This window comes from Camelus bactrianus, chromosome 7, assembly GCF_048773025.1.
Source record: "Camelus bactrianus isolate YW-2024 breed Bactrian camel chromosome 7, ASM4877302v1, whole genome shotgun sequence".
NCBI classification, from domain to species: Eukaryota; Metazoa; Chordata; class Mammalia; order Artiodactyla; family Camelidae; genus Camelus; species Camelus bactrianus.
Genome location: NC_133545.1, coordinates 51,305,056 through 51,332,448, shown reverse-complemented (window position 1 = coordinate 51,332,448; position 27,393 = coordinate 51,305,056). Strand labels below are relative to the sequence as shown.

Below are 27,393 nucleotides of genomic sequence, written 5' to 3'. Positions count from 1 at the left end.
TCTTAGACTGATTTTACCATGCAGTTAATAAATGTATTTCTTATCTATTTCCATGTATATCATATGAAATTTAATTAAATTTTAATTACAGATTACATAAAATATGTGATTTTAAGTTAGTTCTTAGGACCTATAAAAGTTTTTTCGAGTACTAAGGGTATACTTCTGAGCCTAAATTTCAAAATTAGCACAAATAGTATAACCCCAATCCACCTTTCTTAATTTATTCCTTACAATTGCCTCCTGGGTGCCTTTTACTGCAGCCAAAGGCTGTACAGACCTACTGCCTCACACTTTCTTCCCCTACTTTTTCTCTTTTGTATACTTACTCCCCTCTGACTAAAACACCCATCCATCAATATCTATGTCTAATTTCTCCTCACCTTTTCAGGCCCAGCCCAACTGTCAGTCCTGTCCTAAAATCTTCCCAGTTCCCAGGGCTGACAATATTTTCTTCTTCCTCTGAATTCACCAGAGCTCGTTTTCCTGTTCTCATCACCCTTAACACTTGCAGCCTTCTTTTGCAGCATTGTGTGTCCTTCCTTCTCTTGCTAAAAGTTTGCTCATAGAGAGTAAGCAGCTTACCTGATGTATTCCTGCAGTTACTAGCCAGTCACAGACCTAGCCAGTCACAGCCTGAACTAAGACTAAGTAGTTTGTGGTTCAATAAATGACTGAAAGATCTGTTTTGGACCTACTTTAAAACTACTATATATAAAGCAGATAAACAACAAGGTCCTACCGTATAGCACAGGAACTATATTCAGTATCTTGTAATAAACTAGAGAAGAATATAAAAAGGAATATATATATATATATATGCATAACTGAATCACTTTGCTGTACACTAGAAACACAACGTTGTGAATTAACTGTACAACCACGTTCACAGCAGCATTATTCACAAAAGCCAAAAAATGGAAGCAACCTGAGTGGCCATTGATGTTTAAAGGGAAAACCAAAATGTGGTATACACATACAGTGGAATATTATTTAGCCTTAAAAAGGAAGGAAATCCAGACACACACTACAACACAGATGATTCTTGAAGACATTATGCTAAGTGAAATAAGCCAGTCACAAAAGGACAAATACCGTATGATTCCATTTATATGTAGAACTTAGAGTAGTTAGTATAGAGACAGATAATAGAAGGGTGGTTGTCAGGAGCTGGGGAGAGGGGGAAATGAGGAGTTAGTGTTTAATGGGTACAGAGTTTCATTTGAGGAAGATCAAAAACTTTTGAAAATGGATGGTGGTGATGACTGCACAACAATGTGAATGTACTTAATGCCACAGAACTGTACAGTTAAAACAGTACATCCTATATTATGTATATTTTACTACAATAAAAACAATAGTTCAGAGAAAGAATTCTTGTGCTTCTTTAGATGAAAGGAATATGCTGCTGGTGAAGTTGTGTGTTGATTGGGAACTGGAACTGCTCCACCACAGATTCACTGAAACTTGAAACTTCTTGGCAAGTTTTTGTGTTCTTTAGCACTTTGACACTTTCTTGTTGCCAGATCTGTATGAAATTTTTGGTTGGAAGAAAACACCATGATAAAAAGCTGTGTAAATAAATAATTACATCAGTGATTTATGTATTACAATAATAGTTTCAATTTCCCTTTTAACTTCTTCTTTTTCAAAATTTGCTTTAAATCCCCTAAAAATATTTATTCAATCATGGCTAAAATTTTCAAAATGTGTCCTTTCTGTTTACCTAATTAATCTGTGCTTATCTTAAATATTCATACATTATTAAAAATGGATTACTTAGAAAGTGACAGTCCCTCATGATCTCAAGTGATAACTTTTATTAAGAATTTGGAGTGTGTGCATTTTGTGTGCGTATAGATGTCACCGGTGACAAAAACATCGTTATACTTATGCATATTATGCTGCCAATGACATTTTTACTTAGAAATGTGTTTTGGATCTCTTTGTAGGTCTAGATAATCATCTCTATATTTTTAAGCTACTGCACAGTGTTCTATTGTGAAGTTACATCTTCATTTAACCCATATTCCAATTAATGGGCTTATTTCGCCACTACAGACAATGTATGTATGAAATAAGCAATGATAGTCTCATTTTGCATGTGTGTGTATGTACTGGTGTATTTCTGAGTGCTAGGTGTGGAATTGTAGGATCAGTTAAAAGCAAGTTTGTAATTTTAATAGATAGCTGCAAATTTTTAATTCTACTTTGGCTGGACTTTAGCATTCCTAACACTTTGGCAAAGTTGAGATTGACTGTGTATAGTAGAAGCGGATAGTTTAGATGTTAAAATATTTAGATGTGAATACCTAAGACTGATCGAATGGGTTTTTCCAAGCCCTGATTCATCTTGCTTATCAGGGTCACAGAAGACCCTGATGGAAATGCCTACACTTGAGTCAATAAATTCTGCAAGATTCAGCTTGTAAAATAGGATAACGAAGTTTGGGATATAAATTAGCAGCTGCTCTCCATCCTTGGGATATCTGTCTTCCTCACTTCTTTAGATATTTGTTCATCCCATTAAATCTAACTCTTCTTAAAGTCCTCCTCTAAATAACAAAATCATTGTCAAAACTTCATAAATCACTGACATTCCAACCTCACCACCCACAACAAATCCCAGCTGAAATTTGGTGATTGTTTTGACTCTGATAAGTACAGTGTTTGTCAGAATCCAGAAGCGCAGTGATTATACTTCCCACTTTTGTTGTGTCTTGTTAGCTTTACTCCTCCATTGACAAATTATAGATGAGCTTTAATTTTTACGTAACATCTTAGGCCAGGTGGCCTATAAATGCTAGTTTGTGATTTAGTAAAGGACCTTAAGAAGAAAAAGCAAAGCACCTAAAAAGCTGTTGTTGGATATATATTTTCAAAACAAATCCCTTGGGGATAAAAATTGCTTCTTCTCCACCCCAAATTCCCATGGTGCAAGTATGTTAGTAACTCTTGAAAAACAAAGACGCTATTCCTTTGCAGAGAAAAAGAAAGATGTTTATTCACTCATCCATTCATTTGTCTGACAACATTTATTGAGAACTTACAGGGAGGGTGCCACCCCCTGTATGATAATGTATATTATGTTCTACCCCCTACACCTCCAACCGTGAATGTCTTCTGTGAATATGAAAACCTACCAAATATCAATTCCTCGTGTTGGAAGGAATGTTTACAAATATTTAAAGGCTAAATTACTCTTCCTTATAGAGAATCAAAAACTTGTTTTTGGTGTACATGTACACATACATATTTTTTTCTCTTGATTAAAAATTATTTTGCACATCTGTGCCCAGGATGAAGGGTAATGAAATTCAACCACGAAAATGATTAAGTAATGTATAATTGCAGTGTTGGAATTTATCAATGTAGAGTAGTTACCTCCATATTCACCTTTCTTTTGATCTCCTTGTAGACGTTATTGTTATTGACTGCAAATGTCTCAGTATTTTTGCTCAATGGAATGTGGCTTGACAGATTAATTATATGTTATCAGGCAGTTGAAGATCAGCTAAAGATATGTGGCCACAAGAGGGATGCTGATGTCTTTGAGCTGTTTCTTTCTCAAAAGTAAGTGTACTTTATGTAAGAAATGGAAGAACATCATTCAGTAATATTCCATAGATTCAGATGTTCCTTACACTTTTTCCCCTCCTCTGTGGATAGGCAAGTAGCACATACTGTAATTACTTTAGATGCTTGTTAGTGTCCACGGTCTCTATTGGAGAAACAAGATATTGAACTGGACAAAAACAAAAGACTATGGAGTCTGGTTGAGTTTGAATCCCAGCTCTGTCTCTTCCATCTGGGTGATCTTGGGCATGTCATAAACCTCCCTTTTAGGGTTGTCAGGTTTAGCCAATAAAAATACACAGCATCCAGTTACATGTGAATTTCAGAGAAACAAATGAATATAACTTTTTTTTTAGTATAAGTATGTCCCACTACACATTGGGACATTTGCTGTTTCTCTGAAATTCATATATAACTGGATATCTTGTATTTTATCTGCCTATTGCCTGCATATAATAATACGACCTGCTTCACAGGGTTGTGGTAAAGATTAGGTGAGTTAGAAGAAGGTAGAGAAGGACCTGGTACACAGTAAACACTCAGTTAGCATTAGTACAATTAATATTATTACTATTATTAAAGAATAATGACTCATAATACCACTGTAGTATAAAATAACCCCCATTACACTGTAACTCCTACTGACAACCTTTATCCTAATTTTACTGGTAAGTAGGAAAATCTCTCCTTACATATCAACTTCCTCTGATCCCACTCCAGCTCCCCAGGGTGGCAGACAGTAGAGTGGGTTCTGCAGAGCTGTGCCTGAGGTAGAGCCCCGGTGGAAGAGGAACAGGAAGTTACGGATGGGACTGGACACTGACAGCCCAGGCTTTACTAGCCAAAAAGCAACACCTGGGCAGCCACCGTTAGCATTTTCATGACAGCGACCCTATTCCTACTCTTCTCTTTCCTTCTTCGTACTTCTTAATCATTTAAAATTACATGTATTGTTTTTAAATAGACTTAACATATTTCTACTCATGTGTAATATTTGGAACTCAGCTACTCTTTAGAGAAAATGTTCTACTTTATCGATGTAGTTAATCACTTTATCTCTGGTGATCTGAGGAAATCCTTTATTAACAAACGTATTTCTTTTGTTACGTATTAATATTTCTAGTTTACTAGTACAGAGAATAATACGTATCTTTGTAATAGCCCTGAATCTCTTGCTATAAATAGCTGACCAATTTAAGCTTCTTAAAAATACATATTTTAGAATGGAACAAGTATGGTAGGTATTCTGACAAACTTAAGGTCATGCTTTGAAACTTTCTATAGATCAGTTAGTTTTACAATAGGTATTTTATGTTGTCAAAAGATTGCCTCTCTAAGCCTTCCATGATTTTAACAACTGTACACTATTGATCACTGGGATAAGTAGATAACAGTAATAAAAGCTTTAAAACACTAGAAAAAAATTAGAAATATTGATCTTCTGACAGTGGATAATTAGCGGTCTTCTCAACTAAAGGACAATACATTTTATATCCTAAGAATACTGTTATCATTTAATCCATCTAGGTGTAAAAAATGTTTCACAGTTCAGATACCAGTAAATTGGGTAGAGTGGATTATTTGCCTAAGTCTCCGTTGCCCTTGGAAAATGAAAAGCATCTTACTAATGTTTTCCTTGAGAAATCATGGAGCAAATATACTATAACAACAATGTTGACATGTCAGCAGGAGTCACTGCCATCATTAGTAGTACAATTTCCTATCATTGTCTTCCACTGGCCTTAAAATGTAACAGCCCATTATTGATTTAGAACAAGTGCATATACAGAATCAACCCTTCTGACTTTATAAATTCCCTTTAAAAGTGAGTCACTTTATTAAATTAACTAGTAGCTGAAAATTCAGCATCAGTACTATTAAAATACAAGAAAATTACAAGTACAAGTACAAGAAAACTAATGACAGTCATTTGACACTTGATATTTTAAAACATTAACCTATTAAAGTAACTTTCCTGGGAATCCTTGGAGAAATACTCTAAGTGCGGCTTGAACTTCTCTGCTACCATATAATGATTGCTTTATTTTTTCATGGGAAGAGATGAAGCTAACATACTCTCATTATTGCCCAATGCAACAGTTTGTGTGTCAGGGTCCAATGCTTCTTCCCAGAAATAAGCGACACATCAACAGTGAATGGAGAGACTGCATTGTGTATGTGTAAATCTATTACAAGTTGCTTTGAAGGAGCCTGGAATATTTTGTTGTGCTAAGAAAGTACTCAAGATTAATGGTGCATGTCAAATGGACAAGATGATCTGCCTGAAAGTCTTTTGTTTGGGATAATTTGAGAATTAAAAAAAAAAAAAAGAGTAAGGAAAGATTGAGAAAAAACTCTACAAATCTGAGGAGGATGGAGAAGAGAGGGAATGAGAGGAAGAAAGGGAAGGGGCAGATCTTCTTTGCAGAATACCAGCTAATAAGTGTAAAAAGAGTGAAAGCAGTAGAAAAATTACCACTCTCTAAGCCCAGATCTACTGATTCAGGTGATGAGTGTGCTCTATGTTTGATATACACAGACATATATGTGACATATATGTATGTATATCCCACTGGGCTCACAGTTTCTGCCCTGAGAAATAAAGACTCCATCTCACAGCAGTCAAAGGGTCATCTCTCTGCTGAGTCTGTGTGCTCTTTGCTGCAATTCCCCCTCCACACCTCGTGCCTGTTCCCTTGCTGAGTGCATTGCATCAGCAAGACTGAGGACCACTTGGACAGCTAGAGTCCTGCACAGTTCAAGAAGGTTGGCTAATATTTTGACCCGATACTTAGTAAACAATAAAAAGAACAAAACGCTTTACCCAGTCTCTGTCTCTGGATGAAATTGCCATGTCTTAAATCTAGTTTGGGCAAGATCTGGACAACCCCCAAGTAAGTTCCCTGCAGACATTATTTCTCACGTTCATCTGTAAGTCTGACATCTTCTGCATTCACCTTTTTCCTCTGCCCTCTCTTCAGTAAAATCTTTTTCTAATTGAGGTTCCAATAAATTCAGTCATTATGACGTACACATTGCTACTAATGTGATAAATCTCTCTCCTTTTAGTATCTGCTTTAACTGGCTGTCGAAATCTTAGCTCAAGTGAGTGAAGTTTTGAAGATGGAATTTAGGAAGTTAGCACGTTAAGTGTGCCAACAGTTTTGAAAGAACAGAGGAAGCTCTTTTCAGTTCCTCGAAATTCATGCTGTGTAAGCCACTTCACCTGTGAACGAATGAATGAATGAATTGTTGCTAATGTTCACTTTTTGTTTTCCTTTCCAGGGAACTGACAGAGGTCACTGATCTTTCTAGGTTTAAAAAATTAAAATACTTATGGCTGCATCATAACAAGGTAGTATGGCTTTATACTTAAAATTCTATCTTAATTTCGTGCTTTTAATAGAGCTAATCATTAACAGTTTTAATATTTTATACTCCTAGTCTTACTTTAGGTAAGAAACTTGATATACATGTTGAATAGCATGATTTGTGAGTCATTATCAGACTGGAACTCAGTGGAGGCTGTTCCTTCCCAGGCTCCTGGAAGGAAATGTGGGCAGTCTCGTGACTTTTCTTACCACTCTTATGTAATTCAAAAGCTTACAGTCCATGTTGAGTCATAGTTATCGTCTCACCAGAAATCAGAATGGGGAGGTGAAAACATTAATCAACTTTCCAACTTCATTCCTAAATGGGACATCCCTCTGCCTCCCCTCCCTTACACAGACAGCCAGGGCTGCCTGCAGATGGCCACCTTTCTTCTTTACTGGTGAGGAAAGTGTGGTTGGTTGTTTTTCCTTCCCTCTCACCTCCACCTCAGCCTTCTCCAGGGTTGGTATGGAGTGGGGAGCTGTGGAGGCAGAGGAGAGGCAGAGGAAAGGCAAAGGAAAAACAAAGTTCTTATTGATTTACACCCTCTGGTACTAACATGTCCAAAGTTGCTTTTTTTCTCTTAATGAGAAATTAAGAAGTCCTCTGCTAAGTTTCTCCAACTCTAGTTCCTCTGATGGCCACTCCTGACCTCCCTCCACCTTGTATTCCAGTGGTGCTTAAAACTGAGTGTTTCCTGGACTTGGCAAACTGCCCGTCTGGGCAGGATCCCTTATGAAGTGCCCTAGATCAACATTCTTCCAGTGGTCCTGCATGCTCCTCCCAGGACTCACACACCTTTGTTCTGCTGTCAGATGGGTTGATTCTTCATGATTCTTCAGGAAGTGCCAGGCATTAAGCCACCATGTCCCCAACTGCAGGGAACACTCCTCAAGGTCACTGAGTGTTGCCCTTTAAGCTTCTCTTAGAGGCTAGGGTTTAGTTGACACTAAACCCTCCCACTGCCTCCTCCATTGTGGGAGCCTGAGTGGAGCTCCAAGCACTCTCCACGCCAAAGAGCAGCACTGAACTAAAATTCAAACTGAAACAATCACTATGGTTAGCTCGTCAGTCATTTCCAGCTTTCTAAAATTTGACTTTCCAACAGCTTGTATTTTGTTCATTATAAGTCTATGATCCAAACTTGGCATTTTGAATTTAAACTTTCAAAACACCAGCTGATTAAAAACAATAATAAGAGTTTTCAGTAGTAGTTTGCTTGTCAAGCAATAGTCCAACTCACAGCACTGTATCCTTAAGCAGCCACGTTTATGAAAGTATTTCCATACTATATTGCATTTTTAGTCTTCTTTTAAACCAGCTAAGTGGAAAACAGAAAATGAAGGTGTTTCTAGTATTAAGTGCAAGCATACGTTTCATAAGCTTGAAATAATTTCTAGGAGAATAAACACAAATGTCTTCGAGGCCTGGGCAGCTAACAACTGAAATGGAAAGTGCACACACTCCTTAAGGGCATGCTAGTTCAAAACTCTTTTAAACTTTTTGCCAAAAATTATCCTGGTCAGTGTATGACCTCTGGTTAGGAAAAGATGGAACTCATCAAGAATGGTACAGTGACTAATCTTTGTTTTTCACGTGTGTTCCTGGTGCTGTTTAATGTTCAGTTTTGAAGGAAAGAACATGTACAAATGTTGGCAATATGTCTAAAGGGAGAAGTATAATTAGGGATTTGTAATTGTTTTGGCTTTCGTGTAGTGGACACTGTCCCGCTTCCAATCAGTCATTGAAATTTCACATAGCTTAGGGATTGCATTCTCTGTCAACTATTTTTTGTTTTGTTTTTTGTTTTTGTTTTGTTTTATGTTTTTGTTTTTGTTTTGGGTTGATGGGGAAGGGATGCAACAGGGGGCTAATTTCTCTTCTTGTGTTTGGTTATTTATGTTCCACAAACTATATTCTTTTCAAAATCACGGTCACTTTGTCTGTTCATATATTCAATCAATAACTTTGTTGAGGTGTATGTACTGATGATTATTTGTTGTCCACTCATTGCCCATTCTCTTCTTTTGCCTGTACAGCAGAATCTGGGTTTAGTTTTCGTACATACTTCTCCATTTTACTCAGGTAGATGGCCCCATTCCCATTTTCAAGGGGTGGATTCTGAATTGTGTAAACCAATCAGGATAGTCCCATCCTCCTTGTGAGTGATCAGTGAATGCGCACATAATCCAACTGTGATAATAGAGACATTGGAGACATCTACTGGGAAACTTCTGTGATGGGTGTTCTTATTTCCAAAAGAGAGTGCTAGAAGAGAGATCCCTTGTTCCCTCTGGATGTTTTCTTGCCTGGCTAGTAAGCCAGGAATCATCCTACCAACTTGCGGACATAAACAACATTTCAAGAAAAGCAGAGTTCAGAGAATCATTGAGATACTAAGACTGAAGCTCTCACAACCTCTGGACTCCTTGATGTGTGAGATAATAAATGTTCTAATTTATGTGGCAGTTTGAGTTGAGCTCAGAAGTTACTTGAAACCAAAAGCATCCTATCTTAATATGGTTTATTCTGTACTTGCATTAGGCTACTGATAGAATACAACAATAAATGTGATGATATTTACTCTAGTGTTAAAAAAAAAGGAAGGGCAGAGGGAGTGGCTGTGCTCCTGGTGAGGGCATGGTAGTTGCAAACTGCCTGGCATGGAGTGAGAGAGAGCAATGGTTTAGGGAGACAATGAATGGACATAGTTTGGTGTGTTTGGAGTCTAGCATGCTACAAGCATGCACACTTCTCCCTGTTATTATCTAGAGGATGGTAAACTAGAGGATGATAAAACTGGAGCTTCTGGTCTGACTCTGGACGAGCAAATTAAATAAATACAAGTTGTTTCTAAGGACCTGCGATGCCCTGGCTTTCCTAGGTTTGCTCGGGCAACCCTGCCTCCTTCATCATTCTCTCTGAGGGCTTGTTTTCTCCTCATATTGCATAGATATTCACTAGTTCTGTGTCGCCTCTCTTTCTGGGTCATCTTTTTCTAATCTCTGCTGATGTAAATAGTGGGAGGCAGCTGCTCTTTGGTGCATATTAACTGAAGCTTTCTAAAGACTCCTTGCCTTGTCTCATCTTCTAGCAAGCCTATCTCGGGGAATTTTAGGTCACAGTTCATCTTTTCCAGCTTTCCTGAGTGTGGGGTCTGCTAAGTCGTGTGATCTAAGTGATTTGCATTTTACACTAAAATTTCAAATGGTATGTATGTATTTGATCTATTGGTGTTTTGACTCATTACCTCAAAAATTTTCTTTTACAATTATTTAAAAATGAGCTCATAATGTTGGTGCCACAATGTTAGTAGCCTTTTATTTCTGGAAGAACTAGCAGTACTTTGGTATATTTCATTTGTCTCAGATTAGAGTGTTTGATGAAAAGCCTGTATATAATGCCTCACCAAGCAACTGTCCAAAATGGAATCTGAGTTTCTGGCATGTAGAAAAAACTGAGTAGTTACAGATTTTACAAATTAAATAAAAATACCTCCTCTGGCAAAATCATTGTTTATAAAACTTTGTGATCTAAAAATTAATTGAAATGCTTATTTATGTAACATTTTCCACACCAAAAGAAGCAAGATCACTTTAAGAAAGATTGTGGGCTCATTTTTCTATGCTATTAAGATATGTTACTGTTTCCCTTCTCCCAAAATTCAGTACATATTGAGATTCGGGTAAATAGCACAAATTTATATATTTTAGGAAGGACTTTTGTTATACAAAATTAGCAAATCACTATTTGAATTTTGAAATAATTATTTTTAATGTGCTGTTTTAAATATTTGTAAAGAACTCTTTGAATGGCAGTACCTTTTTTAGGTAGCTTTACAATATGCTTTGTGTCATGGAATCTTAGTTGGTCAATCATGTTTGGAGATTATATATATATATGTATGTATACCTATATACACATAATACATACACACACACTTTTTTATATATATAAACTTTTTTTTATTGAGTTATAGTCATTTTACAATGTTGTGTCAAATTCCAATGTAGAGCACAATTTTTCAGTTACACATGAACATACATACGTTCATTGTCACATTCTCTTTCGCTGTGAGCAGCTATAAGATCCTGTATATATTTCCCTGTGCTACACAGTACAATCTTGTTTATCTATTCTACATTTTTAAATCCCAGTCCCTTCCCACCCACCGTCCCCCAGGCAACCACAAGTTTGTATTCTATGTCTATGAGTCTGTTTCTGTTTTGTATTTCTTTTTTTTTTTTTTTTTTTTAGATTCTGCATATGAGCGATCTCGTATGGTATTTTTCTTTCTCTTTCTGGCTTACTTCACTTAGAATGACATTCTCCAGGAGCATCCATGTTGCTGCAAATGGCGTTATGTTGTTGGTTTTTATGGCTGAATAGTATTCCATTGTATAAATATACCAAATCTTCTTTATCCAGTCAGCTATTGATGGACATTTAGGCTGTTTCCATGTCTTGGCTATTTTAAATAGTGCTGCTATGAACATTGGGGTGCAGGTGTCATTCTGAAGTAGGGTTCCTTCTGGATATATGCCCAGGAGTGGGATTCCTGGGTCATATGGTAAGTCTATTCCCAGTCTTTTGAGGAATCTGCATACTGTTTTCCACAGTGGCTGCACCAAACTGCATTCCCACCAGCAGTGTAGGAGGGTACCCTTTTCTCCACAGCCACTCGAGCATTTGTCATTTGTGGACTTTTGAATGATGGCCATTCTGACTGGTGTGAGGTGATACCTCATTGTAGTTTTGATTTGTATTTCTCTGATAATTAGTGATATTGAGCATTTTTTCATGTGCCTATTGATCATTTGTATTTCTTCCTTGGAGAATTGCTTGTTTACGTCTTCTTCCCATTTTTGGATTGTGTTGTTTGTTTTTTTTCTTATTAAGTCGTATGAGTTGCTTATATATTCTGGAGATCAAGCCTTTGTGAGTTTCATTTGCAAAAATTTTCTCCCATTCCATAGGTTGTCTTTTTGTTTTACTTATGGTTTCCTTTGCTGTGCAGAAACTTGTAATTTTCATTAGGTCCCATTTGTTTATTCTTGCTTTTATTTCTATTGCTTGGGTAGACTGTTCTAGGAGAACATTTTTGAGATGTATGTCAGATAATGTTTTGCCTTTATTTTCTTCTAGGAGGTTTATTGTATCTTGTCTTATGTTTAAGTCTTTGATCCATTTTGAGTTTATTTTTGTGTATGGTGTAAGGGAGTGTTCTAGCTTCATTGCTTTACATGCTGCTGTCCAGTTTTCCCTACACCATTTGCTGAAGAGACTGTCTTTATTCCATTGTATATTCTTGCCTCCTTTGTCGAAGATTAGTTGACCAAAAGTTTGTAGGTTCATTTCTGGGCTCTCTATTCTGTTCCATTGGTCCATATGTCTGTTTTTGTACCAATGCCATGCTGTCTTGATGACTGTAGCTCTATAGTATTGTCTGAAGTCTGAGAGAGTTATTCCTCCAGCCTCTGTCTTTTTCTTCAGTAATGCTTTGGCAATTCTAGGTCTTTTGTGGATCCATATAAATTTTATTATGATTTGTTCTGGTTCTGTGAAATATGTCCTGGGTAATTTGATAGGGATTGCATGAAATCTGTAGATTGCTTTGGGCAGTATGACCATTTTAACAATATTGATTCTTCCAATCCAGGAGCATGGGATATCTTTCCATTTTTTTAAGTCTTCTTTAATTTCCTTCATCAGTGTTTTATAGTTTTCCATGTATAAGTCTTTCACCTCCTTGGTTAGATTTACTCTGAGGTATTTTATTACTTTGGGTGCTATTTTAAAGGAGATTGTTTCTTTACTTTTTTTTTTTTCTGTTGATTCATCATTAGTGTGAAGAAATACAACTGATTTTTGAATGTTAATCTTGTAACCTGCTACTTTGCTGAATTCTTCGATTATTTCTAGTAGTTTTTGTGTGGACCTTTTAGGGTTTTCTATATATAGTATCATGTCATCTGCATATAGTGACACTTTTACCTCTTCTTTTCCAATTTGGATCCTTTTTATTTCTCTCTCTTGCCTGATTGCTGTGGCTAGGACTTCCAAGACTATGTTGAGTAAGAGTGGTGATAGTGGGCAGCCTTGTTTTGTCCCAAATTTTAGTGGGAAGCTTTTGAGTTTTTCACTGTTGAGTACTATGCTGGCTGTAGGCACACACACTCTTTTAAACATACCATGCTTTCTCCAGAAAACGATTTAGAGCAGCACAAACTCTGTGGTAGGGCATAAGAGCTATTAAAATATAAAATGAACTAGCACGCATTCCATATAATTTGGGTCTTTATGTGTTTCTCTCACCTCAGGGTAATAATTAATCCCTTGTGTCAACTTTGTTGAAAGAATTATACTTTGTCAAATACTTAAAACCTCCTCAAAAAAGTAAATCAACATAAATAACCTAAATAAGACTTTGCTGCATGGTTGTGAAATTCACAGATATGTGCACTGTATATCTAGTTATGATTTAAGATGATTTAACCAAGAAATGTAATTTATTTTTGGGAAAAAGCGTATATGAAAACCTCAAGAAGATGGAATAAAGAGGGGAAAATATAAGAATGAAAGCCTGTTTATACTGTATAACAGTTATTTCTGAATATTTTTAAAGTGTATATTTTATTTCCAAGTGTTGTACATATTTTAATCTAAGATACAAATGAATGCATTGTTTTCATTTATTGAACAGGAACACCATAAAAACGAACTTAGGAATCCTGGGAATATATTGAAATTTTTCCTTCTTTTTTTCTCCTATGTAATTCAGTGTATATTATTAAAATTCTCCCCAACTAATACTTAGAGTTTTATGTAAATGTAGAGAATATTGTGATTTCAACATTCAAACATGAAATAATATGCTCTTTTAAATAACACATAATTATATAATTTTTCAGTACTTCAAATGTCATTTAGTTCCTAGGGTCTTTTCCCCCAGGTACTTGGTACTATTGACTTTTTGAACTAAGTAATTCTTGATCGTGGGGCTGTCCTGTGCATTTTGGGATGTTTCACAGCATCCACGGCCTCTACCCACTACATGCCAGGAGATATTTCCCCAGAATTAACAATGAAAAATATTTCTAGACATTGTCAAATGCTCCCGGGGGAACAACTCCACCTCCACTCCCTCACACACACATACACAACTGAGAATTACTCAAGACAGTAAACAAAGTGATCTATGGAAACCTCAGTCAAAACATATCACTCCTCTGAACAAAACTTCCAACGGCCCCGTTATTTTCAGCTGAGCTCTTAGAGTCACCTACAAGGCCCTGCACAAGTAGCCCTCCTGGTTACCTCTCTGGCATTATTACCCACCTTCTCTCCATAATTCACTCTGATCCAGCAGCAACAGGCACCACGTTGTCTCTGGACCTAAGCACTGTCCAGTCCCCAGTGCTCTTCCTATAGATACCCTAGTGGCCCACTCCCTCCCCTTCATCAAGAATTTGTTCAGATATTACCTCCTTTGGAAGCCTACCCTGACCAGCCCATTTAAAATACAACACATCTCCCTGCTGGCCACTTACAGTCTCCATGCTTTATTTTTTCCCATAGCACTTGTCAGCTGATACCATAATATGTAACTTACTTATTGTATGTATTGTTTGTTTTCTCTTTCCCCATTAGAATAAAAAAGGGATTTTTGTCTATTTTATTCACAGCTGTACCCCCTGAATTTAGCACAATGCTGGCACATAGCAGCTGCTCAACAAGTATTTGTTGAATGGAAAAATGAGTAAATTTAAATCCTGATACTTTCTCACACATATAATGTTTCCATTTTGTCAGTGAATCACAAATGACATGTAAGTGATTATAAACTATAAGTTTGAGGAGAGCACATTAATAATATTTTGCTTAGTTTGATACTTTTTTGTTCATTCAAAAATGTCACCTTCTGTTTATTTAACATCATAGCCAGGTCTGCCAAGTTGAACCTTTCTTTGCAGAGGTGCTAGTTAAGGCAATCAGAAGTTCACTTAGCAGGAGTGTGCTTTGGCTGAGTTAAGCAGGAAAATAATATATTGAAATGATACTGTGTAAATATCAGGTAGCTTAAGAGTCAAGTCTGGAAAATTCTCAGGATCAAAGAAGCCATGGTCAAAACCACATCACAGACTGGTTTCCACATACACTGTTGACTTGCCAATCAGCAGCAGAAGCCCAGCCTGTGCTGCTGCTTTCCTTGCCACCAGTACCAGCCCCTGGACACTTCCACCGTCACCACTGCCACCACTGCCACTGCTGTAGAAAACGAATGTTGCTGTCTGCCCCTCTGCCACCACCAGAACTGACACTAAACTGTCTCCACTTCTTTGCAGTACTAGTTCTTGATTTGAAGTTAAGAGTGGATGCATCTGATAAGCTTAGCCTAGTCTTGTGTCCACACCCTACCTTCCAGAAAGTCTGAAAAAGCAAATATCTTGCCCAGTGGGGAGTAGGTTCTGTTTCCCACCCAGGATCATTAGATGAAGAATTCCTTTAATTGTAGGGAAGAGGACTTAATGCTGGGTGGCTAAAAAGTAATGACTAGTGTGTCCTATATTTCATTAGATAATGTTTAGAAAGATGAAAGTCCAAAGAATAGCACCAATATCTTCATAAATAATTCCTGGCAGAGTCTGGAACAGAATAGCTGTTTTATAAGTGGATGTTGAACTGAGAGGTCAGGTATAGTTATAATCCTGTCACTAATCAGCTGATAATATTTAGCAAATCACATAATCTGTCTAGAGTTCTGTTTCTTCTTATGTAATGTATGGGGTATTTATTCTTCATAAGTACTTCAAAGGTTGTCATGATGAAGAAATGAGATGGCCTATGTGAAGTACTGATCAAAGAAACTCACCCACAGTAAGCACAGAATGAATATCAAGGGCCTACTCTTTTTCAAAAATAATTTTCAGCAGAGCTGTGTGTATGCCTGCTATAGTGGTTCAAAGAATTAGCTAATTCTGTAAGTTAGCAGCACTTCCCCACACTCTGCCCTCATTTGTCAGACCCCAGATGCAACAACTTCCAGTTCTTTTAAATACTCTTTTGTTGTTTATTAGCATATCTCAAAGTCACATGCTGGTATTGCTGCTGCTTCTTGACTTTTCTCTGTTAGACAATTGCTGTCGAGTTTCCACTAGGATGAGGACTTAATTCTCTGTCTTTCCCGCCCCTATTTCCAAGCTTCCCATACACATGCATACTTTCCATTTCCTGTTCCCCTGATATGGCTCTATCGTAATTTTTGTTAAACCAGCATTCACTGGTTCTGTTATTACGACAATTCATGCTCTTCAGAACTAAACCATTTATTAAGCTCTACTTGTTTTCCCTTTGTTGTATTTCCTCTACTTCCCTGGATTTTATACTTGTTTGATTTTTTTAAGTAACTTTTTGTTAATGGGCTGAAGCGTTTACTTACTGAAATCCATATGTTGAAGCCCTAGCCCCCAGTACCTCAGAATGGGACTGTATTTAGAGACAGGGCCTTCACAGGGACAATGAAGTTAAAATGGGGTCATTAGGGTGGGCCTTAATCCAGTATGACTGGTGTCCTCATAAGAAGAGGAGATGAGGATGGGAGAGAGAGACCACAGAAAGAAAATCACGTTAAGACACCAGAAGACGGTTATATGCTCGCCAGGGAGAGAGGCCTCAAAATGGAACCAGTCTTGCCAACACCTTGGTCTTGAACTTCTAGCCTCCAGAGACGTGAGGAAATAAGTTTCTATTGTTTAAGCCACCCAGTCTGTGGTATTTGTTATGCAGCCCTAGCAAACTGTCATTTATTCAACCCAAACTCTCTTGTCAGTTGACCAAATCTGTTCAATGTATTCATTCAGTTACCTTCATTTTCTTGCAAAAGTCTGCCCAGAACCTTCTGACTTGTGCCACTCTTCCTGTGTGCCAGCGTGCACAACTGTAACCACCCTTCATCACCATTCTGGGGATTGCCTTGGCCTCTCTCGTTTCTTGTATTGTGTGTCTTTCATTTTTCTCAGGTATGTTCCCCAGTGGCTTCCTGAGAAGGGATTCCATGTGGTAATATTATTTTTTAAGACTCTGCATACCTGCAGTTGTCTTTATTCAGTGCTCGTATTTGTACCACTGCGTTGGCTCGTTTGGCTGATAGAATTCTAGGTTGGACATAAGGCGTCACTCCACTGTCCTCCAGTTTTCAGTGCAGCTACTGAGGAGTGTGGAGGCATTCTCAGTACTGGTTCCTGATTCTTGAGTGTGGCTTGTGTGTGTGTGCGTGCACATGTTTTCTGTCTGGAGGACAGTGTTCTGACATTTTACAGTGATATGCCTTGGTGTGGGTCTGTTTTCCTTTGGGCCGAGCTTGGGAAATTTTCAATCTAGAAACTCATATCCTGCAGTTTGGGGAATTTTTCTTGAAGTATGTTGCTGATTTCTTTTTCTTCCGTATTCATTATTCTCTCTTTCTGGAACCCCTATGCAAATGTTGAACTACTGAACTGCTCCTCTAATTTTCTCTTATTTTCTCTCTTATTTCCTATTCTTTTGTCATTTTGTTCTACTTTCTGGAAGATTTCTTCAACATTCTCTTCCAAATCTCCTATTATATTTGAAATCTACTTTTATGTTTTAATTAACAAGGGCTTTGTTTTCCCCCTTTAAATGTTATTATTACATGACCTTTATGTATAATAAGATTATACTATAAAGACCTGGCTACCAGCTTTCTGAGAGCCAAGCTAGGGAAAGAGGGCTGGGAACTCTCAGCATTCCATGTATATACATTCCCTTAATTTTCCAGTTTTTAGTGAGAACCTCTATCTTTACCTCTGTCTAGTGTCTGCTTGTCCAGGAACTCTGTCTTTTATCCCAGCCAGGTGGTAGGAGAGGTCCGGTTGCCACGTGGTTTTACTGGGAACATTCCTGAGAAATAGAATTGCGTCTTAGAAAGCTTTCAATAGTGCTCATTTAATCCCTTCCTCTTTACCCTCACTTCAAGTCGTTGAGCCTTTTTAGAATGTTGTGGTATAAATATAAGATTGTTTTCTGGCTTAGAATTTGGCTTTCTTATTTCTGTTAATTCTATTACCACTTAGACCATATGCTTTCCAGCTTTCAAAACTATTTTGCTATTGTCTAATTTTCTGTTCTCCCTGTCCTTATAAATACATGTCTTTTTAAATAATTCTTTTATTGTCATTTTAGTTAAATTTTTGAATGGGAAAAGTTAGATATGTGTATACAATCTAAACCTTTAACCAGAAGTCATTTTCCTTACCTGCACCATCTCATGTATATAATTCTGAAATTCTCTTCCAAGTCTAGAGTTCTGTGGTCTTGTTTCACAATAATAGAAATGTTTTGAAGTCATTCTTTACATTGTTGGCATTATTTGGGTTTAGTGAGCATAGTTCCTAAAACTGATTTTGCAAACTGGTATCTTAGGAAGTTATTATGCAACATAATTTGAGGGACACTGAGAAGTCTTCTCAGACCACAATATGTATTCAAACTGACCTGAAAGTCAACAGTTAAGAGAATCATTGATCACAGTCCTCTAATGTAAAAGAAATACTCTTGGAATGACTATCATAAGCCTTATCAACAATATAACAGTTCACCTTTATGAACCTGTAGAAATGGGACTCTAGAGCATGTTGAAAGGGCATGAAGTGGCATGTTCAGGGTTAAAAGGACTCAGGCTGAGTTTGGGAATGAGCCTGACTGACAGCTCAGCTTCCTACCCTGAATGGAGTTAAGTGCAGTGGTTCCCAGCAAGGACTACTGGAGCTGGACCAGACCTCAATTCCACTATATACTAGCTGTGTAACCTTGAACAAGTTACTCAACCTCTCTGTGTCTCTGTTTCATTGCTTAAAATAGGGTAATTATACATATCTATATGTATATACATTCCAGAAGATGTTAGTACTTTGCCATATATGTATATATTTGGAGATTATTATAGTTCTATTTTTTTCATTTCATGCCAAATATTTTTGGGTGCATTTTAAACATGCTTTTTAGTTATTGCTGGAATACTAGAAAAAATTAATTTATGGAATATTTTCCATTAGTCAGTATTTTCTATTGCTCAAACTACCAATATTTTCCATTACTTGAAAATACATTCAAGTTAATGTTTTCTGGATTGTTTATATAGAAGTTCCTCCAAGTTAATGAACCACATTATGATGAACTATATGCCAACTTTTGATCTGAGAGTCAGGCAGACTTGGGTTTGAATCTTTGCTCCGTTACCTTGAGAAAGTTGTTTAACTTCTCTGAGCCTCAGTTTCCTCTTAGGTATATAAGGGATAAAAGAAATAACATGGGCTATTGTAAGGATCATGTTAGATAATGTTGCTGAAAACATCTAGTTTAGTGCCTGGCTCATAAATAAGCACTTGATAAATATGACTCTCTCCTTGACTCTGAATCAGCAGTTCTCAACTAGGAGTGACTTTGCAACCCCTCCTCACACACACAAGGGGACTATTTGGCACTGTCTGGAGACATTTTTTTATTTTCACAACCAGGGTATATGTGCCACTGGCATCTAATGGATAGGGACTAGGGATGCTGCCAAACATACTACAATCCATAGGGAAGCTCCCCCAATCCCAGCAAAGAATTATCTGGTCTAAAATGTCAATAGTTGTAGAGGTTAAGAAATCCTGCTCCAAAAGAATGCCTCCATAAATTTTTCCCCACTTGTACCTCAGTGGTTACCTGTAACAGCTTTACCTTAAATGTAAGTGTTCTCAGCTCTATAAGAAATAATAGTGGTTAAATAGTAAATAATAATAGCTATCGTTTATTGAGCACTTGCTACGTGCCAAGCATGAGCTAAGATACATGATTTGTGACATGTCACATTCAATATAAATCCTATGGCAGTTCTTAGACTCAATAGCGCAAATTTTCTAAATGAATAATTATAATAACATTTTACTTTAACAATGACTTGAGTGTCAGAACAATCAGCACATCTTCCAATTCCCATTCCTAGATCTTGGCTTTATCAACTTGCTCCATTGCAGCATTAAGTCCTGTGAATTCTACCTTGGAACTCTCTCTCAGTTTCCTCTACTTCTCTCTTGTCCAACTGGTATTCTACTCTGGGACCCGTATATTCTTCTGAATTAGCATAACACCCTTTTTGTTCATCTCCTGCCATTATACTTACCATCTCTTCTAAACCATACTCTCCCCTGCCATTTTCTTTCTAAAATAAAACTGGGCAATAACATTCCTCTGCACAAAATCCCTAAGGTCTTCATTATCTGGCTTTATCTCTTTCCACTCCATTCCCCCCATTCATTTCATCCCAATAAACAGTGCAGTCTTAAAAATTCCAATAATCATGGTCCAAAGATCTTAATGCTCTTGGAAAAATTGAATTTGTTAATGCATAATGTAAGAGAAATTAAAATCTCAACTAATTAGTAATATTCTGTTAATGTGTGGTCAGGCAGGCAACTGGATAAAAAGAGAGAGAAGAAAAAGTGCTGGTTTGCACTGGTGTTCTCTTTCTATGCTGATGTTAGCTGTGGCTATCATTAGATCAGGGAGTGGTGAGAGGAAGGACGGAAGGCCATGAGTTGCTGTCAGGAAGCCAGCGGGAAGAGCAGAAAGGGATAGTAAGCCAACTGGGACCCAATCCTCACTGCGTTGAATGGCCTCTTCTACCTGGGGAAACACGGGTCTTCTCATGACTTAACAAAAGCTGGGGTGAATTACTGTTGGTTCTCCTGCACAAGTGCCGAATAATTTGGTACAGATGAGTTTGTGAGACAATGAGACGAGTGGCACATGTGCCTTTTACAGCTTCATAATTTGTGACTGTTTCAAATACAAGAAAAAAATTAAAGAAATTTATTAAAGAAACCTATTTTCAAACTTTGGATACAGATCTAACATAGCTTTTCTGAGATATGAAATGGCATGATTAAAGTTTCCAATAAATCCTCACTAAATCAGATGGGTTGGCATCTGTCTACCTTAATCAATCCATCAAAGGTCGGAACAGTTCTGTTTAACTGATGACAGTAGTTCCTGTGATGAGCTTTAATAAACATGTAAAATTAATTTACAATCATAAGTATATATTTCGGTATATATAAACTAGTAAGCACTTGATCAATAACTATTTCTTGAGATTCTTCTCCCTGCTACATCCTGTATTAAACTGTAAAGTTAGCATTGTTGCATTTAACTTAAGTGCTGCTTTTAAAATGTGCTTGCCCCACCCTATGACTCTACCATGTCTCAGCCTCATAACTCAAACAAATCTGTCAAATTTTATCAAGGCTATTAAGTCAATATCTTTAAAAAATAAATGGGATTCTCCTTGCAGGGTAACAGAAACATTTTTGAATTTAGTTTAGAGTTAAATGCTCCTATCATGTACATTTGAGGAATTTTCAAGAGTGCTTTTGACTATTTCCGATTCATATACATTGAATTTCTAATCTAATCTTAAAAATGAGATGCAATATCAGCATATTGTTAGGGAAAACGAGAGGTGGGAAGGAAAAGGTACTGAAGAAATATGGTTTCTTCCCTTAAGGAAGACACAAAACTAGTGATCAAGTGATTAACAGCACAAGTCAAAGGATGTGCTGGGGTGAGGTCAAGAAGATGAAGGTTCATGGGGATGGGGGCTGTCAGATAAGACCTTACTTAAAAATGACGAGCTGTAAGGTGACAGGGTTGTGCTGTGCCTTGTCCTCTCCTTGGGGATGGTGGCTGGTTGAGCTGGGTCTGACCTGTGTGTGTGCATATTACAGAGTCCTCAGCTAAACTGAGATCTGTTGACCTGAGGGACAGTGAGCCTGGGAAGAGGAGGTAGTTCACATAATGGGGCATAAAGAAAGAGAATTCAGAATCAGACCATCTTTCAGGAGATCTGACTCAAACTGCTGGAGCAGTTAGAGAAACAAAGAGTGGGTGGTAACTGAGCAAGAGGACAGCAGTGAGATGCAAAGAGATCAAAGAATAGTCTCAACAAATCTCTGGAGCAGTGGAAACTTCCTGTGACAGCCTGCCTGCTCGGGCATGGTCTGATAGGTCTTGTTGGCCTAGGGCAGATCCTTAAGAATAATCAGAAATGTACCAGAAAGAAAAGTCATGCAGGCAAAGAGAAATCATGACTCATACACAGATGCAGAAATGGCTCAGCATTTTCTGAGGAGAGAGCCCTTGGCACATACTAGCCACTTACTAATGTGTGATGGTGAATTAGTGGCTATCTGGAGCCAGATCCAATGAGGCTACACAGAGTGGAACTGTGAGAAACACTGTTAGAGCAAAAGAGCTAGGCCAGATCACAGAGGCTTTGCAAGCCACACAGGAGAGTTTGGTGGGGATGTGGTAAGAGAGGTTCATATTAAGTTGGCTAAAAACACTCTTTTTTATCAGACGTGTCCTCAAAGACAACCCAAATGTAAACTCACAAATAACAACAGCAAATGTTGGATTTCTGTGGTTCTTATTTAATTATTTATGTATAAGTAATTATATATCATTATTGCAGAAAGTATATTATTCTTTAACTCTCATTTTCAGCTCCATGGAATAACATTTCTAACTAGAAACTACTGTCTGACAGAGCTATATCTAAACAACAATGCAATATTTGATATAGAAGGTATGTCTTAAATTTTCTCTTTTGATTTAATTGATTTTTAATTAAATAATAACTTTCAACTATGGCATTGCTAATCACATGCAAAAATCTGTTTTAACATTTTTGTTGAAAATATATGATGCAATCTATTACTTTTAATGTTCTTACGTACATTTCATTTAAGATACACTGCTTGATTATGGTTTTAATTCAGTGTTGTTATGTGTCTTATTAAAGATGTGAAAGAATCTTTTTCTCAACACAGAAGTTTTGCCATTCTATTGCACAGTTGGACTCAAACTAGATATTGTGGAAGCAAATTATAACAATATTTGGGAGTGTTAATAAAAAATAACAGCTTTATAAATAGTCTAATATGTTTTTGCTGGCTATAATTTTTCCCAGACAAATTTCTGTTTCACTCTGCATCACTAAACTGACAATTTTAAGCCAGGTATAAAAGTACATGCATGATATACCATGATCATGAAATAAAAGGGGAATAGTACAAAACATTTTCCTTTAACATCACACATTGTAGGATTGAAATGTCACAAATTTTGAGGTACACTATGATTTCTTGCACCAGGAAGAAAGAAAAACCTTGCCAATTAAACCATGACATTGCTATTGCAAACACATAACCTACTTTCACTTACGTTAAAAATGTGGGAAATATGCAGTTTAGAATCAATAAAATGATAGGACTATTTGGCTTCCTACTGCGTAAAGAAAATATTTCGTTGAGCAATTTGGGGAGGGATATTGTCTTGAATAATTATTTCCTTGATTGGCATTATAAGCTAAGCAACATTGGGAAAACAAAACAAAGAAGGATAAGGAAAATGTCCCCTTCAAAATCAAACACACAAAATCATTGCTACAGGGAAAAATAACAGTGGAAAGAAATTGACTCTGTACTCCCAAATCACAATAGATAATTTGAATTCTTATGCTTTGTTGTATCCTTAATGATAATTCATCAAATTATTAATAACAACTCCTCCTTTCACAAGAAGTAATGCGTTCTTTGTTTTTGTTTAGTTAGCATGTTTAATTAGCATTACAAATGTTTAAAATCTTATAAATGTTTTTTGCAGGCCTTCATTATTTGCCTTCATTGCATATACTCCTGCTACACCACAATGAGTTAACAAGCATTGATGCAACAGTGAAGGAATTAAAGGGAATGCTAAACCTGAAGACCCTAAGTATTAATTTGCACTTTTATATGGCTATAAGTTAAAGCAGTGATAACACAGTTATCACAATTCTTTTTATTTTCTGAATTTAAGTTAGATCAATGTTTATAGCTAAACTACTTAGATAATTCTGAAAACAAGACTAGACCTTATTCTTTTTAAAGATACATTTTGAAAGAACAACAGGTAGAAAAGCATTTTTGTGAAATGATGTGGCATGCCAAATGAAAATGATGTAAGGGACAGAAGAGTCGTTACATGTTTAAATCTGTGTTTTTGGTTTTATCTCAAAAGGAAGTTTTAGCACATGCTGTATGATTCCATTTATGTGAAATGTCCGGAATAGGTAGTCTATCAAGATAGCAAAATTGAGAGGTAACAGTTTTTAAATAGATTAATGTTTGCCCAGGGCTGAGGAGATGAGGGGCTGGGGAGTGACAGCTAAAGAATAAGGGGTGTGGGGCTTCTTTTCGAAGTGATGAAAATATTCTAAAATTGACAGTGGTGATGTTTGCACAATTCTATGAATATACTAAAAACCAGGGATTATATACTTAAAATTGGTGAATCATGTGAATTATATTATTAAAGCTGACACCCACCCCCTACCCACAAAAGAGCAAGTTCAAATGCAAGCTTTTCATTGGGTGAACAGCAGACTTCATTCATATATGTACTGGATTACACCCAGCAGGGAGCTGGCCTTAGTATTGGAAGAAAGTGTGAAACGGGTTGGAAAAAATAAATAATACACAGCTTCTACTCTCAATAAGCTTATAGTGTTGAAGGGTAAATAAACCCATACACAATTGCAATTCAGGACAAATGGTTCTAGGTGAACCAATGGAAAAGACACTCAGATCAGTGAGTGAATTTTCAAAGTTGAGTTTGGAGATTTCTTTGTACGATGTCATAAAATAGATATTTTTTTTTCCTATTCATCTTCTATTCATTTCTCAGAATTGCCTGAGACAGTGATTTGAGTATGTGTAAACTGGTGTTGATGGTGGAGGTTCTGATCAGATAAATACACAGTTACTGAAGTTTTTATACATTTTCAGTGTTAATGAGTTAGATATACTGTATGCATAATTCATATGCTTATAGGTAGATCCTTTAAATCCAACTATTAAAATTTCTCCAAGTTCATGGGAATTCAGTGCTCATTTTTGAGACTGATAAGGTTTGTGAAGAACTCAGGATTGGCCTGCATATTTGAATTATCTGGCGCTTCTGTGCTGAACAAATGCTTCTATGATGAAAAGTCTGGTTATGCTAGATGCTGAACTCTCCCTTACCTCCATTTTTCTGCAAAATGAACTAATAGTTACCTTTCAGAATTGCTTGAAATATTAAGCTAACTTTATAAAACATGTTTTTGAAAAGCATTTCTTCACATTACTGTAACTTTGAAGCAGCAACAACAGCAAAAAAGTTTTATTATAGATTGTGTAAATTAGGTAATAAATTGGAATGCACGTAGTCCAGAAATTCTGCTGCGTGGTAAATAGATTTTTTAAAAACTTAACATTCTAAATAATAATCATTATAATAACAGTGTGTTTAAATGTCTTTTCTATAGAGAAAATGCTTTCTTATATTCTCATTTAAATCTTCCTAGTAATCCAATGATGTGATTAGAATTACTGTTTCTTTAATGGTAGAAATGCAAGGCTCAGGGCTTTAGCCAGACTGACTATTAAGGAATGTTGAAACAAACTCATGCCTTGTTTCTTCTGTTTATCATTTATTGGTTCATTCATTCAATAAATATTTATCTTTTATTTATTAATTCAATAAATATTTATCATGCATGTACTAAGTGACACTCTACTACGTGGCGACACGACAGTAAACAAGAAAGCCCCACCTGGACCTTTATGGAGCTTACAGTTTTGTAACTCTCAGCCTAAATATTTATGAGACAGCTGAAGGGGCTTGATGCAAAGCTAATTGGACAGTTTGCTAAACGTAAGAACTGAATAATTTAAGCAAGCTTATTTTAAGTGCAAGATTTGGAGGTTAGTGATCAAAGTTGTCCCATCAGAGTCAACAGGATTATGCCCTAAACAAAGGTGCTCGGACAGGGGCAAGTGAAGTCTGAAATCCGGCCCATGCCCACCTTGTTGGGCGCATGTGTGGGCACAGAATGGTGTCAGCCCTGAAATGGGGTGTGGGAGCGCCTTTTCCAGTTCTCTGGAAGGCTAGTAGGCCAGCCTGGTAGTATAAGGTCCATATCATTGCCTGTCACCACAGACTAAGGGACCTCTACTTAAAATCATACAAAGTGATGTAATTCAAGTTACATAATTGTTTCAACTGAGAATCTTATAGTGGAATCATTATTTAATGGAGAAAATGCTGTGTCCATCTCCCCCTAAAAATCATTTTATGAAAAATATGCATGTTTTGAAACTTCCCCCCACTTTAGTTTAAAGATACTAGTTTTAAAAGTTTGCATTTACTAGCTACTAATTATATTTGTGCAGTAATGTCCTCGGATTAAGTTTCTGTGAGCCTCATTTGCAGTCACAGATTAGACTCAGCTCATTAACTAAAATAAGAAATTCATGTTTTTCCAAGTGTTAAACATTTTGTCTTTTCAAGTCGTTAAACTGTAAGTGCTAAAATATTATTATTATTATTCCACTTCGATTGCAGGTTCTTCAGAGGGTGAGAAAATAGCCTGGGTGCGGGATAAACCCCTAATCCGTTTCAGCATTGCACCCTCCACTGGCATTTATGAGAACTGCCAAGAGATTGCCCAGGAGACACAAGGCTGGGAGCTTCAGGGAGGCCTAAAACCAGCTACAGAGTGTGAGGTCCTGGAAACTGGAATTCCTGACTTTCAGGCTGATTCAGGAGGGACACACCTTTTCCCTCCAGGCAGTCTACCTTTCCACACCCTCCCTTTCCAGCTCCATTTGTCTCTTTCCTTCCCCCCTCCTCTTTCTAGATCGGGATCTCCTTGTGTCAAAGACCCACTTCGTGGCTGATGATTTTCACTAACCTTCAGTCTCCCTGTCTCCTTCCCAGCAGAGGGAAAAAATACCACCACTACCAACAAGAAAATATTTAACCCATTCTCTTGTTCCTAAATTTTTAGTCTCCTCATTTCTCTCAGATTTTCTCTATGTTTCATTAAGCTCCACTGCTGGGAAGAATAGTTGGACTCCTACATTCCATAATTGTTAAGACTTCTTTCTTAGCAGAGCTTTAAGGATTCACAGGAAGGGCCCCTTGGGCCCCTTTCAAGAGAGGATCCCCATTTTTTTTTACAGATTCTTCTCTTAAACACCTTCTGCCCTTGCTCATTTGGCCACAGTCCACTGCTGACGGCAAATAGCCAGGGAGTGGAGCGGGATGCTGGGAGGTCTCAGTGGTGTCTTTGAGCCTCTTGACCTGAATTACCTCTCAAGGTGGGACCACTCCTTCCAAACAACACAGTAGAACAGGCCGCTCAATAAAAAGAGCCCACTGGGTCTTTCATTGCTGTTTGTCCTGAAATAGCATCCCTCACTCTCTTAACTCCTACTTTAGTGTAAGTTTGCCTTTTAAAAATCAGGGATGATTTACATATTCAGTACAAACTAAGATGATGATTACAATGGAGAT

At 37.1% G+C, this 27,393-nt stretch overlaps 1 protein-coding gene across 1 annotated transcript in view; it reads left to right on the top strand.

The window, feature by feature from the left end:
- Window positions 1-27,393, top strand: part of LRRC72 (leucine rich repeat containing 72) — a 79,315-nt gene that overhangs the window by 6,079 nt on the left and 45,843 nt on the right. The window contains 4 exon segments of the mRNA XM_010967151.3: window positions 3,500-3,573; window positions 6,862-6,931; window positions 22,516-22,597; window positions 23,677-23,787. Of these exon segments, the coding sequence (XP_010965453.2) occupies window positions 3,500-3,573; window positions 6,862-6,931; window positions 22,516-22,597; window positions 23,677-23,787 (337 nt within the window).